This window comes from Musca domestica, unplaced genomic scaffold, assembly GCF_030504385.1.
Source record: "Musca domestica strain aabys unplaced genomic scaffold, Musca_domestica.polishedcontigs.V.1.1 36, whole genome shotgun sequence".
In the NCBI taxonomy this organism is placed as follows: Eukaryota; Metazoa; Arthropoda; class Insecta; order Diptera; family Muscidae; genus Musca; species Musca domestica.
This window is the reverse complement of record NW_026712318.1, coordinates 7606412-7626207: the sequence shown is the minus strand read 5'-3', so window position 1 is coordinate 7626207 and position 19796 is coordinate 7606412. Positions and strand designations below refer to the sequence as shown.

General features: G+C 34.4%; 1 protein-coding gene across 1 annotated transcript; it reads left to right on the top strand.

The window, feature by feature from the left end:
* Window positions 1-3846: 3846 nt before the first annotated feature.
* On the top strand, window positions 3847-4708 carry LOC109612798 (uncharacterized). The gene is made up of 3 exons (XM_020037176.2): window positions 3847-4046; window positions 4109-4426; window positions 4485-4708. The coding sequence occupies exons 1-3, from the start codon at window positions 3984-3986 to the stop codon at window positions 4635-4637; spliced, it is 534 nt and encodes a 177-aa protein (XP_019892735.2). The 5' UTR covers window positions 3847-3983; the 3' UTR covers window positions 4638-4708.
* The last annotated feature ends 15088 nt before the right edge of the window (window positions 4709-19796 follow it).

Here is a 19796-nt window from a genome sequence, read left to right as displayed (position 1 = left end):
TCCAACAACGTGCTTGAACAAAAGAAAACAGTTGTTAAAATTGTTTTCATAAATAACAAGACGAGAATAAAAACAACAACAACAACAAGAAAATGAGCCATAAATAAACACACTAGCCAGGGCACACTTCGACAGACGACAAGTATGGCCAACACTCGAATCAACCAACCAACCAAAGGGGGAGTGAAATTGTTTGGTCACCAAACCAATTGCAACATCCATCCCCAGGGTGCTGCTGAGCTAAAACGAAGCACATACGCGCCGGAGTTAGTAGAAGAAGTACACAATTGTCTCCAAGTAGCAATTATCCATTCACGCTCAACATCCTTGCAACTTTAAGCCTCTGGCCGAAAAAGACAATTAACATGACACTCAAGTGGAGTGCGTACCACGACTGTGTGTGAGTGTGAGTCTTTTGCTTATCTTCCTAGCTGGCCACAATTTTCCACCGGGACACACAAGATAAGTTCTGAAATATGTTTTGTTTTTAATAAATTTCCAATTTCAGCAAACTTTTACTTTCTCATTGTCCGTCGAGTCGAATCGAATTGCATTGAGTTAAGTGTTGTACTAAGACATGAATTTAATTCTTACAACATATTATTAAAAATTTATAAAATTAACTCAGCCATGATCCGGTCGCTGGTGGTGGCCGCGTTAGCTCTTCCCCTCCTCCGTCTAATGAGACCTAAAAATGCTAAATTTTACAACATGTTAACGTTGTTTTCCTTTTGACTTGCGGGACACGCGGTCATTTTGATTGGTGTCATCCCATCGTAGGTAACCCATAATTATGCGAACATGCAATAATCAACCATACGTAATTCTTTATGGGAATGTTAAAGAGTGCGGAATAACTGTGCGTTGGCTTCATATGGTAACCATAGCACAACAGAAAAAAAACTGCAAAACTGTAGCAGAATAAAAGGAAAAACAAGTAAAACAGCTGTAAGTTCCTCCTGGCCGAACTTTGAATACCCCCCACCATTTGGTACAAATTTGGCAATTTTCAAAAAAAAAAAAAAATATAATACGATAAATTTTTCTTAAAATCATAAAAATACGGAATGTATCTGTCATATTAGGGTCTATACGACGACATGGACCTGCATTTGTCATAAGCTATTACAATATTCAAATGCGAAACTTAAAAAAATAGGTAATAATGTAGATAAAATCGTTAAAATACCGAATATCGGGATGTCCCGTTATGTGGGGGCTATATGAAGACGTGGACCTGCATAGAAAATTTTCAGTCTTAGGCTGTAGTAACCATTACGAACATCAAATACCAAATTTGAAACAATTCCGGTGAATATTGTAGTTAAAATCATTAAAATACCCAATATCGGGAGGTACTGTTATATGGGGGCTATACGAAGACGTGGACCTTCACAGACAATTTTCTGTCACAGGCTGTAGTATCTATTATGAACTTCAAATACCAAATTTGAAATAGTTCCGGTAAATAATGTCTCTAAAATCATCAAAATACCGAATATTGGGAGGTACGGTTATATGGGGGTAATACGAAGACGTGGACCTACATGACCAATTTAAAAGTCCTGCAGACATAATACACATTTGAGTAAACTTTTATCAACTTACATCATTTCGTTCGGGACCTAGACCGATTTCCACAGATGGACGGACATTACTCGACATTTATTTGACAGAATTTGATGCTGATCAAAAATATATATATACTTTGTAGGGTCTATTATAAATATTTCGAAGAGTTAGAAACGGAAAAACAAAGTTAATATACCCCTATAGCAAAATTGTAGTCCGTGTCCAGGTAATTATTATGAATTTTAACTAGAAAGAAGTTCTTCTCTCTTCCACAATCTTTGAAATTTCCGAAATTTCTTGGAAGACTTCCACCTTAGATATATAGTGTCTTCGGCATTGTTTTTTTTTTTTTTGTTTTTTGAAAAAAAAGTTAAAAAGTATCAGTCAGTTTTGCCGACAGATACATACCCTCAACCTATGTCAGTTCATGTAAATATATTTCGACTTAATTATGATTATTCAAAAGTTTGACATTATCAATATTAATCCACTTCATATCTGAACTAACTCTGATATAAATATTACAACGATTTCGACCATATTGACTACTTCCTCCACTTTATATGAGATACTAGAGTACTAGATATAGTGGGCCGAAGTGTTCCACTTCATCTGATACTGATAAAAATTTAAAGAAAATCAGTCATCTATTACCAATGTTATGTGAATATATGTCAAAAAATACAACCTTTTGTGTGGGAGGTACGAGAAGGTGTGAGCGGATAATTTCATATTCACGTCAGATCTTTGGTTGAGAAAAATATTCAGATATAACATGTTTGACAATTATTATATAAAACATGTGTATGCATTGGAAGCAATGTAGTTGTTGTGGTCAAAAACAAAACTTTGCTGTGAAAAAGATCTGCCAATAGAACTTGAGTCGAACCTGGAGAGTTTCTAGTGTATAATTCGCATATGCTAATTTGCAATAAGTTCGAAATATATACTACTTTCCAGAGAACGGCCCTTGTAAGCCATCATCCACACCAAATATGCCTGATGAGCCGCTTAACCAACGGCGAAACGCGTCGCATAGTGGTGAGTGTGTGATAGTGTCTATCTGGCTTTCCTTTTCACTGCAAATTTCAGATTATTAAGCTCGTCTCGAAAGAGAAAACAAACACATAAATAAAGTAGGTTGATAAAATTTTACTAAAATGTTTATGGATATTATATTGAAAATGGACCATGTAGGTCCACGTTTTGATATAGCCCCCATATACCAGAACCTCCCGATATTCGTTATTTTGATGATTTTAGCGACGTTATTCACCGGAATTGTTTCAAATTCTGTATTTGAAGTTTGAAATGGATACTACAACCTATGGCAGAAGATTGTCTGTGCAGGCCCACGTCTTCGTATAGCCCCCACCGGAATTGTTTCAAGTTTGGTATTTGAAGTTCGTAATGGATTTTATAGCCTATGACAGAAAATTGTCTGCTCAGGTCCACGTTTTAATATAGCCCCATATAGTACCTACCTATATTTGGTATTTTGATGATACAGGCCCATGTTGTCGTATAGATCCTAATATAATGGCAACATTCGGTATTTTTAAGATTTTAACAAAATAATTAACGGATTTTATTTTTTTTTTTTTATTTTTTTTTTATTTATTTTTTTTTTTTTTTTTTTTTTTTTTTGAAAATTGCAATATTCGTTCCAAGAGGGAATTCAAGGTTCAGACTGGCCGAACTTATAGTTTGTTTACTTGTAACTTGTCAAATTTTTATCTGAAGAACACAACTCAGGAGTAAAGCTATCTTACGTGAAGATTGGCATAAATGATCAATATTATATATTGATTTTTGAAGCGTTGAAATATTTCAAACAATGCTTGATATTGCACAAAAATCAAGCACTGATATCTGGCGACTTCGTTAAAAATAATTGTCTATGCGGCTGCAATACATTTTGTGTAAAAATCTTATTAATTCGGGAAGTTAAATTTCAATCGGTAATTTATAAAGTTTTTTTTTTTGTTTTTTGAAACTGGATTTAGTAAATGAGCCATATGTATATTTACAAATTAGTTTCATATATTCTCAAAGGCAGGTGCTGGGCGTGATTTATGTATCCAAGCAAATTTGTTTAAATCAAATTTAATGGTTCAATTAAACTACATGGTTCATATGCTTTCAATACGAAATACCAAAAAGAATAAAATAAATGGATCAATTTCAAAATAAAATCACTACTTAAAATCAAATATTTTGCAAAAAAAACTGATTTGAAAATCCATTAACTTTGCGGTATTTAATTGCAGATGAAAAATGTACGATAAAACAACACTTAAAATCTCATTATTTGCTCGGGTTATTTTTGAACCACTGCAAATGTATAAAATGGGAACTTTTATCACAAATTCTTCCATTACTATTTCAAAATTCGACAAATTGGAATTAAAATGAAATTTTTTACTCAATTTCTGCTGATTGGGACTCTAATCCATATGGGCGATTTGAAAAAGGTAGGAATTTTTTCAAAAATGATTTTTCGCATACAAAATCTTTTTTTTTGGAAATTTTGCAGATTGCCCTGTTCACCAATGTGGAATGTCCTGCACCCTACAACGATTTGGTATACGATTACAAATGTAGTCTGGTCAAGAATGCCGAGGGAGTTCCTCTGTTACATTTATCATTTAAGCTCAAAGAAGACACCAGCAATGTGGCCCTACATTTTAAAGTCCGAGGTAAACGTGAAAATCAGCCGGAGGAAACATTGCTCGTCTTCGATTTGGATGTGTGCGAGGCCATAAGTGCTTCTCATGAACATTTCTTTTTGAAAATGATTTTCGATGAATTACGAAGGGTTAGCAATTATCCCACAGAATGTCCATTCAAGAAGGTAATATTTTGATATGTTGAGTTTTTTCTAGATTTTGAATATTTCTTTTTGATTTCAGGATCATGCCTATAATATTCATGATTTCGCCATTGATTCATCGGTCATACCACCCTATGTACCGGAGATGTCATGGTCATTGGAGTCCCATTACAATGTCAGCAATAAAAGGACGGCAACATTCAAAGCTTATGGAAAATTTTCGGAGGCATAATAAAAAAACTTTGAATTTTTTAAATAATTATTAAAAATTTTTACTATTCTTAAAGCAGAAGTAAATGTGTGTTTTTTATACCCTACACCACATAGTGGTAAGGGTATTATGTCTTTGTGCATTTGTTTGTAACATGGAGAAGGAAACGAGATAGACCCATAGTTACTTTTGAGAACCTTCATAGAATCACTTTCTGAGTCGATTTATGCATGTCCGTCCGTCTGTCCGTCCGTCCGTCCGTCCGTCCGTCTGTCCATGTATTCTTGTGAACAAAATGCAGGTCGCATTTATTATCCGATTGCGATGAAATTTTCCAAACAATATTTTTTTGGCCCAAGGACGAACCCTATTGAAATTGGTGAGAATCGGATCAAATTTAGATATAGCTCCCATATATATCTTCATCCGATTTCGTGTTAAATGAGCACCAAATGTTCACTATCAGTCCAAATTACCTGAATTTTGGCACACCCAACCGGGTTCGGCCCGGGTTCGGCAAGTATATCAAATTTGGAGAAAATCGGTTCAGATATAGCTATAGCTCCCATATATATCTTTCATCCGATTTGATCTTTAAGTCCCTCACATTCCTACTATGCACTTCACAACCGTGATATTTGGTACCAGGTATTAGATGGAGCACAGGAATAGCTGTTTTAAATTTTATCGAAATCGGTTCAGATTTAGATATAGCTCCCATATATATCTTCATCCGATTTCGGGTTAATTTACCACCAAATGGCCAATATCAGCCCAAATGGCCCGAATTTTGGCACATGTGACCGAGATTAGCTTTAAAGTAAATACAACAAATTTGGAGAAAATCGGTTCAGATTTGGATATAGCTCCCATATATATCTTCATCCGATTTCGGGTTAATTGTGCTCCAAATGGCCGATATAAGTCCAAATGGACTGAATTTTAGTACATCGGACCAAATTCAGCCTAGAAGCAAGTATATGAAATTTAGTGAAAATCGGTTCAGATATAGATATAGCAACCATATATATGTTTCATCCGATTTAGTGTTTTAGTCCCTTACATTCCTACTATGCACTCCAAAACCGTGATATTTGGTACCAGGTATTAGATGGAGCACAGGAATAGCTGTTTTAAATTTTATCGAAATCGGTTCAGATTTAGATATAGCTCCCATATATATCTTCATCCGATTTCGGGTTATTGACCACCAAATGGCCGTAATAGCATCAATTTTGGCAAATCCGACCGAAACCAGCTTAGAAGCAAGTACACCAATTTTAGTAAAAATCGGTTCAGATATAGCTATAGCTCCCATATATATGTTTCATTCGATTTCGTCTTTAAATCCCTCACATTCGTAATATGCACTCCACAGAAATGATATTTGGTACCAGTTATCAGATAAAGTCCAAAAATAGTTGATTTTAATTGTATTAAAATCTGTTCCGATTTGGATATGCCTCCTATATATATCTTCATCCGATTTCGTGTTAATTGTGCATCAAATGGCCAATATCAGCCCAAATGGCATGAATTTTGGCAAATCCGACCGAAACCAGCCTATAAGCAAGTACACACATTTTAGTAAAAATCGGTTCAGATATAGCTCTAGCTCCATATATATGTTTCATCCGATTTGCTCTTTAAGTCCCTTACATTCGTAATATACTCTTCACAGGAATGATATTTGGTACCAGATATCAGATAAAGCCCAAAAATAGTCGATTTTGATTTTATAAAAATCTGTTCAGATTTGGATATAGTATAGCATAGCATACTCTTCAAAGGAATGATATTTGGTACCATCCGATTTCGGATTAAATGTGCAGCAAATGGCTAATATTGGTACATCAAATTTAGTGAAAATCGGTCGGATACAGCTATAGCTCCTATATATACCTTTCATCCGATTTGTACTTTAAGTCCCTCAAATTCGAAAAATGTACGATACAAGAATAATATTTGGTATCAGATGCAGCCAAGAAATATCTTCTTTTTCAGTTTTACAAATATCGGTTCAGATTTGGATATACCTCCTATATATATCTTCATCCAATTTCGTGTTGATTGCGCACCAAATGTCCAATATCAGCCCAAATGTCCTGGGTTTTGGCAAATCTGACCGAATTCAGCCTAGAATCAAATACATCAAACTTGGTGAAAATCGGTTCAGATATAGCTATAGTTCGTAAAATGCACGATAGATAGAAATGCTCTGTATAAACCTTTTTACGAGAGCTCTACTAAATATGCATAGTGGTGTAGGGTATCATATAGTCGGCCCCGCCCGACTTTTGAGCTTTCCTTACTGGTTTTTTTTTTAATTCACATATCAAAGCAAAAAAAAAGATAATTAAACCACTCAAAAGATGGAGTTTTAATACGATAGATTAATAAATCTATACTCTATCTTTGTCAGAATAATATTCCCGCATTTGTAGAATCTTCAAAAAGTCTATATTTTGTAAAACGTCCTTTCCTCCATTCCGGCTGGACGGACAATATATTTACAAGGATAAAGACGTACATTTCGTACATGAACATAACTCAAGGAGTTACATAGTTTTCAAATGGAGTTTGACATAAAATAACACCTAAACCATACTTGATATAACATAGAAATTTAGCACACAGAATTTAGAACCGATAACCGATAATTCAACCGATAACTCATAACTCTTTCCTCTCGAAGCCGTTTTTTTTTTTCTTTGAGATGTGACATCAATTGAGTAAATGAGCGATATTAAGTTATTGAAAATTTACTAGCGAAATTAATAAAAACAAGTTAGAAAGTATTAGTCGGTTTTGCCGACAGATGTATACTTTCAGCCAAAGCATTTGTTTCTTTTAAATTCGGACTTGTATTGCCCATTTGGTGCAAAATTAATTTGAAATCATATAAAGATATATATGGCATCTATATCCAAATCTGAACCGATCTCAATAACATATGGCAAATATCTTTCTGAGCTGTATTTCATATATTTCCCTGAATATCGTTGTTACGGAGTGCATATTATGGCTGTGGGTAACAAATACAACAAATCGGATGAACAATATATATGGGAGCTATAGCTATATCTGAACCGATCTTCACCAAATTTGGCATACTAGCTTTTAGACTTAATTCGGTCGTAGGTGCCAAATTCCGTCCTATTTGGGCAACTATTAGACATTTGGTGCACTATAAAAGGTACATCGGACGAAGTTATATTTGGGGGATATATCCAAATCTGAACCGATCTCGATAAAATTTAGCAAAGGTAGTTCTGAGCTACATTTGATACATTTCGCCAAATATTGTTGTTACAGAGTGTATATTACGGCTGCGGAGGACAAAAATAACAAATCGGATGAACAATATATATGGGAGATATAGCAATATCTGAATCGATTTCGATCAAACTTGGCATACATATTTTCAGGTCCAATCTAATCGTACGTGCAAAATTGCATACTATTCGGACTGATATTACACGTTTGGTTTACAATAAAAGGCAAATCGGACGAAGATATATATGGGAGCTATATCAAAATTTTTACCGATTATCTCCAATTTCAATAGGGTTCGTCCTTGGGTCACATTTTTTTTACATTTTTGTTTTTTTTTTTTTTTTTTAAATTTATTAAATGAAAGCAAAAAGTGTCGGAAATAACATAAAATTTTAGAATAAGTTTAGATTTGTTCGAATTGGTCACCTTCGACACGAATTATGGCCAATAAAACCATTATACGCTGCCCGAATGTTGCTCTGCGGTATTTTGGCTCTTTCCCGGCGAAGCGCTCGCCAACCTTGCTTTTCAAAATACTTCAGGCACAATAGTCCAACTTATTTGCATCCGGAGATTGTGGTGGCGCACAATGGCGGTGGATAAGAAGCGAGGAATCAAGTTTTGTAATAATTCTTGGGTAGCGCGTGCTGAATGCGATGGTCATGAGTCCTGTTGCATGCCCAAACCTTTAATACACCCTCCAGAATATTTCCCCGATAATAATCGGCATTGGCCACGGTCGATTAATACGAGCGGAGAGCAACCATCGGCTGTTATGGCGGCCCACACCCTCACCATGGCCGGCGCTTGAATTCTGATGGCCAACCGAAGGTGCATATTTTCAGCAAGTAAACACGATAATTTTGTTTGTTTACAAACTGCTGGACAACGAATGTTTTCTCATCGGAGATAGTAAAAACCAAATTCGGCAGTTCAGCACAGGCAGAAGCAACTCTTTAGCTCTTTCGAGTCTATTTTCTTTCTGTTGTTGTGTAAGTTATTGCACTTTTTGGAATTTCAATGGCTTTACCCCTAGCTCATTTTCAATATTTGCTGAATGGAATATTGCGATATGTTCAGCTCGCTTCTTTGCTTTTCGAACCATTTCTGCTGATTTTGCTGTTTTCTTCCGTCCACTTCCTTGACGTCGGGCTACACTACCAGTATCACGGTAACGAGCGATGGTACGAGACACAAACGATTTATTCACATTAAAATGCTGGAGTGCTCTAACGATAGCTACTTGGGGTTTCCAGCCAAATATAAAGAAATCACACTATCACGCTTGAATTCTATATGAAGGTACCGTGTATGGGGGCTAAAAAAATTCGTGGAGCTGTTTAGGAAATTTTATGTCATAAGAGGTAGTACCCGTTGCGAACTTTAAATACCAAATTTTAAATTCTGCTAAAAAGTATTAATACGCATCAATATTTTTTTTTTTTTCTGCCAAAAAGCCATTTTGAATTTGTGAGAATTGTTAAAACCCTTCCAGCTGTTCTTGAGTTATAAGCAGAGTAACTAACATCCCCTTGTTTAATGTATGTAATTACATATATTTTGCTTTATATGGAATATCTTGAATATCAGCATCGATATAACCGTCAGAAGTGTATTTTTCGAATATTTGTGATTACGATGGAAAAAAAAATATTGTATGTATATTTATGGCCTATTTCACCCGCTAAATATAATTCTATGACGATCCAAATTAGTTAGCTCATACCTAGCTTTAAACTCTAACTCAGTGCTAAGTTCCGCGTCGATTGGTTTATAATTGCGACCTGTAGAGCAACTGCTACATCGGGAAATTTTTCTGTTTTTGGTGCATTTCAACGACTAAATATTTTGTGATCCTCGTCAAAAACGCTATGCATGATTTGAGAACTAATGTTCCCCTCCTGCTGGACTAGACATCATCATCGAAGGGTTCAAAATAACCAGCAGCAGCATCTTATCACGTATCGTGAGCATTAACCGTTTCATTGTCCTCATACACACATTTCAGGACAATTAAGATCGTCCTAAATGACTGAAGGCGTTTTCACAAATATTTTTAACTATCGACATTTTATGCAAAGAGACATTAAAATATAATGATTATTACACTTTTATGTTATTGGTCATTATTTTTTAGCTGCCTGCTTCCTCATACCAAACCTGGGGTATGAATGACTGACCACAGTGTCCAAAATTACATGGGTAGGCGCAAGCAACAACAAGAAAAACAATGGCAATGAACACCAGAAACAACTTCAATTACATGTGTTCACAGAATGGCCCTTTTTAATTTGAATTGGCCCAGAACTGGCTTCGCTTAACAAGACAACAACAGCAACATCAGATGTAAGTCATCGCGAACTGCGGTCAACTGTGACCAGGGACTCACTCATGCAAATGTTGAAAGTGAAAGGATCATTTTTCGTTTTGCAGGTGTTTGGGACACAAATGCGAAATATTAAATGGCCAATGGTTGTAATTTTTCAATTTAAATGTTATTTTAACTAGAACCTGTTAAAAGACACCTACTAGCTTTGTAATTTTAATTGAGATGCTTAAAAACAGAGCAAAAAACGAATATATCCTGCAGTGTTTCAATGAATAATAAGTGGATCGCAAATTAAACAACCATGGGCAGCTGATATGCCATCGAGAGATGTGAGATGCGAATGATTGAAATTGTAAGTTATTTATTTATATTTATTGCGCTATTTTGGAATTTATATTGGAGAAATATTTGAAGAAGTATTTAAGTAGATGGAGATAGTGTCGATTTCAGGTTTTATTTAAATTTCAAGCAAATAGTTCGTAATTTAGTTATATTCATAATTATTTGCCTACTTATCATTTTGTGACCACTATATTTACCCAGAATGAGGCTCTTATGACTACCAATTATTGGCTGGAGTCATTCAAGCCGTGAACTCAAAATTTTGATCGTTTCAAAAGATTGTTCTGGATCCAACTCCGGACATATACTAATAAATAAATAGATGACGAAAGCTATTAATATCGGTTGCTAAACGGTGTCGCAGCAACAGTTCTTGTGCGGTCCGCTCTTTGTATGGTCGATTCACTCGACTTCAAAATCATATTCATTAAATTTTCAATAATTACAATTGTTCCATTGATGTCATCCTGTGGGGGATAGTTTTCATATTCCAATGCATAATTTGCAGTCCTTAAATCTCGAAAGTGGGAAGTGTTAAAAGGGTATGAAGCCCTTTGTGCATTTGTTTGTAACATGGAGAACATTGAGGAAGCGAGATAGACCCATAGTTACATTTGAGGATCTTCATAGAATAACTTTCATGTCTTCGTAGAATCACATTCAGTCCGTCCGTCCAAGTGAATAAAATGCAGGTCGCATTTATTATCCGATTAATATGAAATTTTCCAAACAACATTTGTTTGGCTCAAGCTACCCTATATAAATTGGTGAGAATCGGATCAGATTTAGATATAGCTCCCATATATCTTAAATCGATTTCGGGTTAATTGTGCACCACATGGTCAATATCAGTTCAAAAGTGCTGAATTTTGGCACATCCGACTGAATTCAGTCTAGAAGCAAGTACATTAATTTTGTAGAAAATCGGTTCAGATATAGCTATAGCTCCCATATATATGTTTCATCCGATATGGTTTTTAAGTCCATCACATACGTAATATGCATTCGATAGCAATGATATTTGGTACCAGATATCAGATACAGCCCTAAAATACCTCTCCCAAATTTTATCAAGATCGGTTCAGATTTGGATATAGCTCCCATATATATTTTCAATAGACTTGGAATGACCTGAATATTGGCGCATCCTACCTAATTCGTTCTGGAAGAAAGTACATCAAATTTGGTGAATATCAGTTCAGATAAATATTTTTTATCCGATCTGGTGTTTAAGTCCCCATATATCCTTTATCCGATTTCAGGTTTATTGTGCTAATAATAGCTAATATCATCCCAAATGGATCAAATTTTTTTTACTCATTCAACGTATTTCGGCCTAAAAGCAAGTGCTTCAAATGTTGGTTAAAATCGGTTCAGATATAGCTATAGCTCCTAATTATATGTTTCATCCGATTTGGTGTTAAAACCCCTCACATGCGTAATATGCACTCCACAACAATGATATTTGATACCGGGCACCAGTACAACTCGAAAATATGTCTGCCAAATTCTATCGAGATCGGTTCAGATTTTTATTCAGCTTCGATATACATCTTCATCCGATTTTACAGATATTGCTACCCATATATATAATATCAGCCCAACTTGAATAGATTTTTTCATATTCAACCAAATTTTACCGATAAATATTTTTTAATATATTACTTCCGAAGTCATATAATGCACTGTCATATCATGCACCTTGTTATTTGGTTCATAGTTGGTATGATCTAATTCACATAAATATGCAATGTAATTGTTTTTGTTACAGGAGCTCTACCAAAATGCGCATAGTGGTGCAGGGTATCATATAGTCGCCCCTGCCCGACTTTTGACCTTTCCTTACTGTTTTTTTTTTTTTTTTTGTTTTACTGAATACCACTTAAACTCCAGAATAAAAATCATTTTGAAGATTAATTTTCCATGAGGGTCTCACCCTAAATATGAGATATTATACAACTTTGTACTTTTAGAGGTTGGTATTGAAAAATGCTAAAATCTCAATTTCCAACCCTCCATCTTACTATGGAGTGTATTAATTTTGTCATTCCGTTTTTAACCCCTCGAAATATTCACTTTAGACACAGCCAGGAATATATATTTTTGATTAACATAATATTCTAGGTCGATTTAGACAAGTCCGTGAAAATCGCCCTAGTAGACTGACAATAATTTTGTTGAGAATTGTATCAATTTTGGTATTTGATAGTGGATATTACCTGCACTGATAGAAAATGACCTCCACAGGTCCACGTATTCGTATAACTCCCATATAAAAGTATCTGTCTTTATTCGGTACTTTGATGATATTAGCTATACTTTTCGCCGGTATTATTTTAAATTTGGAAATGACAGCAAATTGCCACACACAGCCCCATATAACAATACCATTATTTTCAACAGACTTATCTCAAACTTGGTATTTGTAGTTTGTATTAGGTACCTTCCACGCTGGCAGATAATTTGGTATATAACATCTGGGCGGTATAAAACATTAAGTGCTTTTTTACTTGTCGGGTACTAAAAAAGTAACAATTGTACCAAATTCGAATGAGTTAAACTAGAATTCTTAAATTTGGCTTGAGGTCCACTGTTTGTTTGAATGAATACACAAGTTTCGAAATTTTGTATGAATGTCTCACTTCTCAAACTGCTATAAAAGCTGAGAGACAATTGATTAGTAAAATTAAGAAATATTTTAGCGGTTTATGTTGGCAACTTTCACGGAAGTATTTTCTTAATATCTAATGGAAATAGAATTGATTTTTTTTCGTGGGGTTTTGGGTAAGATTTAGAGGCATTTCTGAGACTTATAATAAACATTTATGACAAATTATTTTGGACGATCCTGTTTAAATGAACGTTTGCAAAAAACGACTACCATGCATGGTTAAATCGACATACACAGATTTTTATAATGGTGTAGAGTATATACTCTGCTTCATGGGGCCTAAAATGTTTGTTTCGAGGAGTTACAACTGAAATGACAATTTTAAAATACCCTCCATTGTATGATGAGGGGAAATAGAATGGATGTTTACACTAACAGAAAAAAAAATCATTGATATCCACTTTCATCATCTTTTCTTCCGGAAATTAGCATCTTACCTCCATCTAAAAATAAACTCTAGGGCATAAAATGCCCCCCTTTGCGTTCTTATGATCATATTTAAATATGTATATGTTTTTCATAACAATATGCATTTTCCGGTAATTTATGATCATTCGACTAAACCAGACTGTAATTAAACGATGCATGATCTATGGCTGTTATTATCTTCGGACACTAAGTAATTTTCGTGCGTGGCTGTCAACATTGACATATTGTTGCTATTACATTGTATGCTCCGGGAGGCGAGTGACTTGGTCTAACAGAATTTTCCTCTAAGACATAAATCTTTTGACCCAAAATGACTGACCACTGAATTTCAAGTTGAAGAAGACCAAGAAGAGCTTAAGACGATATCAGGTGACGAAGTATATTTAGCCAACACTTTTATATGACAGCCCCCCGTTGTGTGACATTAACTGAAAGGTGCGTTGTTTTTTTTTTTTCTCCCATCCTGAGTTATTTATGATTTCAACATTGACACGTCGTCTGGTGTATGCATGGATGGAAGACGAAACTATGTATCTGCAATGACGACGCATACTGGTACAATTTTCAACGAAAATAAAAACAAAAAACGTTCATATTCCATGTTTAGGACACATAAAATAATATTTTTAAGTTAATGTTTGCATACCTATGTGTTTTACATGTGTTCTGCCGACGAAACTGGGAAGGCATACCTCCCATACATATCAAAGTAGGTACATTATTACAAAATAACTCAGAATGTTAAAGAGCTGTTTATGATCGCATTACACGCAATGACGATTAAATATGAACAACAATTTGCTACAATTTTAATATTTAATTAAATTTTAATGTTTTTCATGTGAATATTTAGAAACATTTGCTGCCGCGATGTTTTTGAATTGTGTTAAGAAACTTTTAGCAGAATAGTAAAACACAGTTTGATATTAAAAATGATGATAATAATAATAGTAATAATAATAATAATATAAATAATAAAATAAATAATATTAATAATAAAAATAATAATAATCATAATAATAATAATAATAATAATAATAATAATAATAATAATAATAATAATAATAATAATAATAATAATAATAATAATAATAATAACAATAATACAATAATAATAACAAGTAAAAAAGCTGTAAGTTCTTTGAATACCCTCCACCATTTCCAACGAATTTGGCAATTCTCAAAACCAATAAAATCCATTAAAAATTCTGTTAAAATCTTAAAAATGCCGAATGTAGCTTCTATATTGGGGTCTGTACAACTATATGGAACTGCATAGGTAAAATTTGTCATAAACCATTACAATATTCAAATGCGTAACTCAATAAAAATAATCGTTAATAATGTAGATAAAATCATCAAAATACCGAATATCGGGAGGAACCGTTATATGGCGGCTATACGAAGACGTGGACCTGCACTGTCACAGCCTGTAGTATCCACTACGAACATCAAATACTAAATTTGGAAGAATTCCGGTGAATAATGTCGCTAAAATCATCAAAATACCGAATATCGGGAGGTACCGTTATATGGGGGCTATACGAAGACATGGTCCTGCACAGACTATCTCCTGTTATAGGCTGTAGTATCCACTACGAAATTGAAATACCAATTTTTAAACAATTCCGGTAAATAATGTTGCTAAAATCATCAAAATAGCGAATATCGGGAGGCACCGTTATATGGGGGCTATACGAAGATATGTAGACCTACATGGCCCATTTTCAATACGAAAAGTCCTGCAGACATAACATACATTTGAGTAGAATTTTATCAATCTACTTCAATTCGTTCGGAAGCTTGGGTGATTTCCACAGACGGACGGACATCACTAAATCGACATAGAATTTTATGCTGATCAAAAATACATATACTCTGTGGGGTCTAAAATGTATATTTCGAGGTGTTACAAATGGAATGACAAACTTAATACACCCTTCAAACTATGGTGGTGGGTATAAAAATGTTGAAAGGTCGAGGGACTTTTCTCCTCTATTAAAATTACTTTGCGATGGAATCTTTCAAAACGCCGATACACGTGTCTTCCATTTTGAGTTCTACCTTCATAATTTGTTGGATTTTTTTTCAGTATTATTATTCTGTTTTTCTGTTCCAAATTTAAACAGCCCCTGCAACATATTTCACCCAGTATCGAAATAATAATAGAAAAAGAGATCTTATCAAATCTATGAATTTGAATGAAATGATTAATATCGTTTAAATATTTACAAAAAATGGTTAAATCATTTAAGTACCACAACTTTTAATAACGACAATTATAGGCATAGGGTGTAGTAAATAATTAATAGTGAAATTTATTATTATGTGTTCATTTATTAAAAAAATAGTAAAATGGTAGACGCACAATCTTTTAACAACAAGATAACAATAATTTTTACAGTCATCTTATTAAAGGAGTTATCCAGTAAAAAGGTGGGTATGGCAGGGCCATGGAAAATGTTGAAGATATATAAAGTAAAGCATTATATGAACTTTTTTGTAAGCAATACAATGGAGCTCTTAGACACGAAGAACGCTTTCAAAACAAAATTTCAACATACCTGAATATGGACATTGAATACCTGAATATGGACATTGATATTTGCGAAGCACTCGGAGCTGTGTGTTTGTTTCCACTACTACGCATGCTTTCTGAAGAAATTCGTCTAAAAAGTAATCTTCCGATAGATTGCCCCTTGCATAAGGTAGTTCGAAGAAAATGTATTAAATGAAAGTAGTTATCCCACCCTAATTTTGATTACTCTTTTTTAGGGTACGGAATATTTTATTGACAACTTTACTATAGATTCGAAATATTTACCACCTTTTACACCATCAATGGACTGGATCGCCAAATCGATATATTTTACTAACTCGTCAAAAAAAGAAATCCTAACGGTTACCAGCTCGGGTAAAGTTAATACTAAGTTCAAAAAGTATATAAGTAGTAAATAAATATCTTGACAGTTTTTAAAGGTGAAAATAAAATTATTTATATTTCAATATTCATTATTGTAGGATTTTATTAACATTATAGGGAATATAGTGCGATAAAATCAATCAGTAATGGATATTTATACTCTCCACCATTCTATGGAGGGTATATTATCATTGTCATTCCGTTTGTAACTCCTCGAAATATTTATAATAGACCCTACGAATCAGTGTAAAATTCTAAGACGATATAGCGATGTCTGTCTGTCTGTCTGTCTCAGAAGGCTAAAATTTTGCATACATCCATAGTTTATCAGTAGGCAGGTTAAGTTCGTACATGTCGGTCCACGTTTTCGTATAGCCCCTATATAACGGTACCTGCCGATATTCGGTATTTTCATGATTTTAGTGACATTATTCACCGGAAATTAGGGTATTAAAAGTTCGGCCCGAACTTTCAATGTTCGGGATGGGGCGACTATACTATATCCTGCATCACCTTGCATATTTAGCGAACCTAAGAGATAAACGTTTATATTAGGAATTTATGTGAAGCATCTCGTACCAACTATTTTCTATTGTGCTTATTTCGAAAAGTAACTAAGAAGTAAGTTCGGCCGGGTCGAACTCTGAATACCCTCCACCATTTGGAACGAATTTGAAAATAAAATCCTGAAAAAATTTTGGTAAAATTTTAAAAATACCGAATTTTGCCGTTATATTGGCGCCTATACGACATGGACCCACACAGGCATTATTTGTCATGAGTCATTACCAAATTCAAATTCGGAGCTTTAAATAAAAGCGAATAATGTAGCTAAAATCATCAAAGTATAGAATATAGGGAGGTACCGTTATATCTGAGCTGTGCGAAGACCTGAATCTGCGTAGACAATTTTTTGTCATATTCTGTAGCATCCATTTCGAACTTCAAATACGACATTTCAAACAACTTCGGTGAGTATTGTACCTAAACTCGTCAAAATACCGAATATAGGGAGGTACCGTTATATGTAGTATCCATTACGAACTTCAAATACCAAATTTTGAACAATTCCGATTAATAATGTCGCTAAAATCATCAAAATACTAAATATCGGGAGGTACAGTTATATGGGGGCTATACGAAGACGTGGACCTGCACAGACAATTTTCTGTCTTAGGCTGTAGTATCCATTTCGAACTTCAAAATCCAAATTTGAAACAATTCCGGTGAATAATGTCGAGAATATATATACTTTGTTGGGTCTGACATGAGTATTTCGAGGAGTTACAAACGGAATGACAATGTTAATATACCCTCCATAGTATGGTGGAGGGTATAAAAAACCATCGAAAAATACACTTTGAATTAAACAGTTATATAGGAATTATACGAAAACGTGGATCTACATTAACATTTTTTCTTTTTTGCCCTAGGCTGTATTACTGATTCCGAACATCATATTACAAACTCGAAACTATTCCGGTGAATAATCATCAACAAATCTTAAAATTATTGAATATCGGGAGGTATCGTTGTATGGGTGCTATACGAAGACGTGATCATATGCAGTAATAACCGATCTTCAAATACCAAAATTTGAAACAATTTCGGTAGATAACGTCACCAAATTATTCATCAAAATACCGAACAAAGAAAGGTATATATACATTCGAACTTTAAATACAATATTTAAAACAATTTCGGTAAAAATGTCGCTGATTATCCAAATAGCTAATGTCGAGGGATTCCGTTGTATGGAGGCTATACAATTTCGTGAGCCCTCTTTTTTAGAGGGTAAAGTACTCAAAATGAAATTGTTGTGTGGATTTTCAGACAATTCCATTGAAAAATGTGGCTAAATTAATCAAAATACCGAATGTCGAGAGGTACCGTTATATGGGGGCTATACGATAGACTGATATAGCCCATCTTCGAACTTGACCTGCCTGCAGACAAAATGCTGATCTGGGCAAAATGTTCTTATCCCAATTCGTTTTGACTCTAGCGTGATAACAACAGAGGAAAGGACGTACAGACATGTCTAAAAGGTCTTAAATTATTATTTCGATGAGCTACTAACGGAATGACGTATGTATGAAGGAGGGTATAAGAAGTAGGCCTAAATTTGCTTCAAAATATCAGAAAATAAATGGAGTTTATACAAAAAAAGTAGATCTACATTGATTTTTAATACAAAATACAGAAAATCAGTAAGTATCGTTATACAGGGCGAGATGAAAAATCTGCATCCAACTTCAGACTGCTATCATTTCTAAGCAACTCGTCCGACTCTTCGGTTGGCCACCAGAACTCAAGCGCCGGCCATGGAGATGGTGTGGGCAGCCATAACAGCCGATGGTCGCTCTCCGTCGTATTAATCGACCGTGACATTAGAATAAATGCCAAATATTATCGCGAAAATATTCTTGAGGGTATATTAAAGACTTGGGCACGTAAACATTTTGGCCGCAGACCTTGGACATTCTAACAGGACTCAGCACCACCCAAGAATGGTTACAAAATGAGGTTCCTCGCTTCATTTCCAGCGCAAAAAGGCCACCAAAATCTTCGAATACCAATCCGTTGGACTATGGTGTCTGGAGTATTGTGGAAAGAAAGGTTGTCCATAAAAATACCAGTGTCGATCACCTCAAGCAAGCGCTTCGCCGGAAATGGGCCAAAATACCGCCGACAAATCTAAACTTATTCTAAAATTTGACGCTATTTCCGACATTTTTTGCTTTCTTTCAATAAATTTAAAAAAATATGTACAAATTATGGCGTTTGACTTTGTTACAGTTTTTTATCTCACCCTGGACATAGGTATGCAGTCACCACTTAAGTCATCTATCTGTACAGATTTTTGAAACTATGTAAATGTAAATTAAGAATTGTGATATCAGTAATAATTTTCGTAACATTAATGATTGAAACAAAATGGTAACCCAAAGGGCAGAATATATGATTGTCCCTGGATTGTCCCTGAGCAAATAATTTCTGTTTTTCATTGCTATTGTTTAATTGTTAAAAAGTCATTGGAATGTTGGGACTACAATTTCTTAAACAGCTAATATTGGTAGTTACTATAATATCGTTTAAGGAGGTATCCAGCAGAAAGGTAAATATATTTTACTTTATATTAATTGTAGGTTTTGAAAATATTTTTAGTTACATTTTCCACCAAATCAAATAATTTCTCTCTTTCGGGTT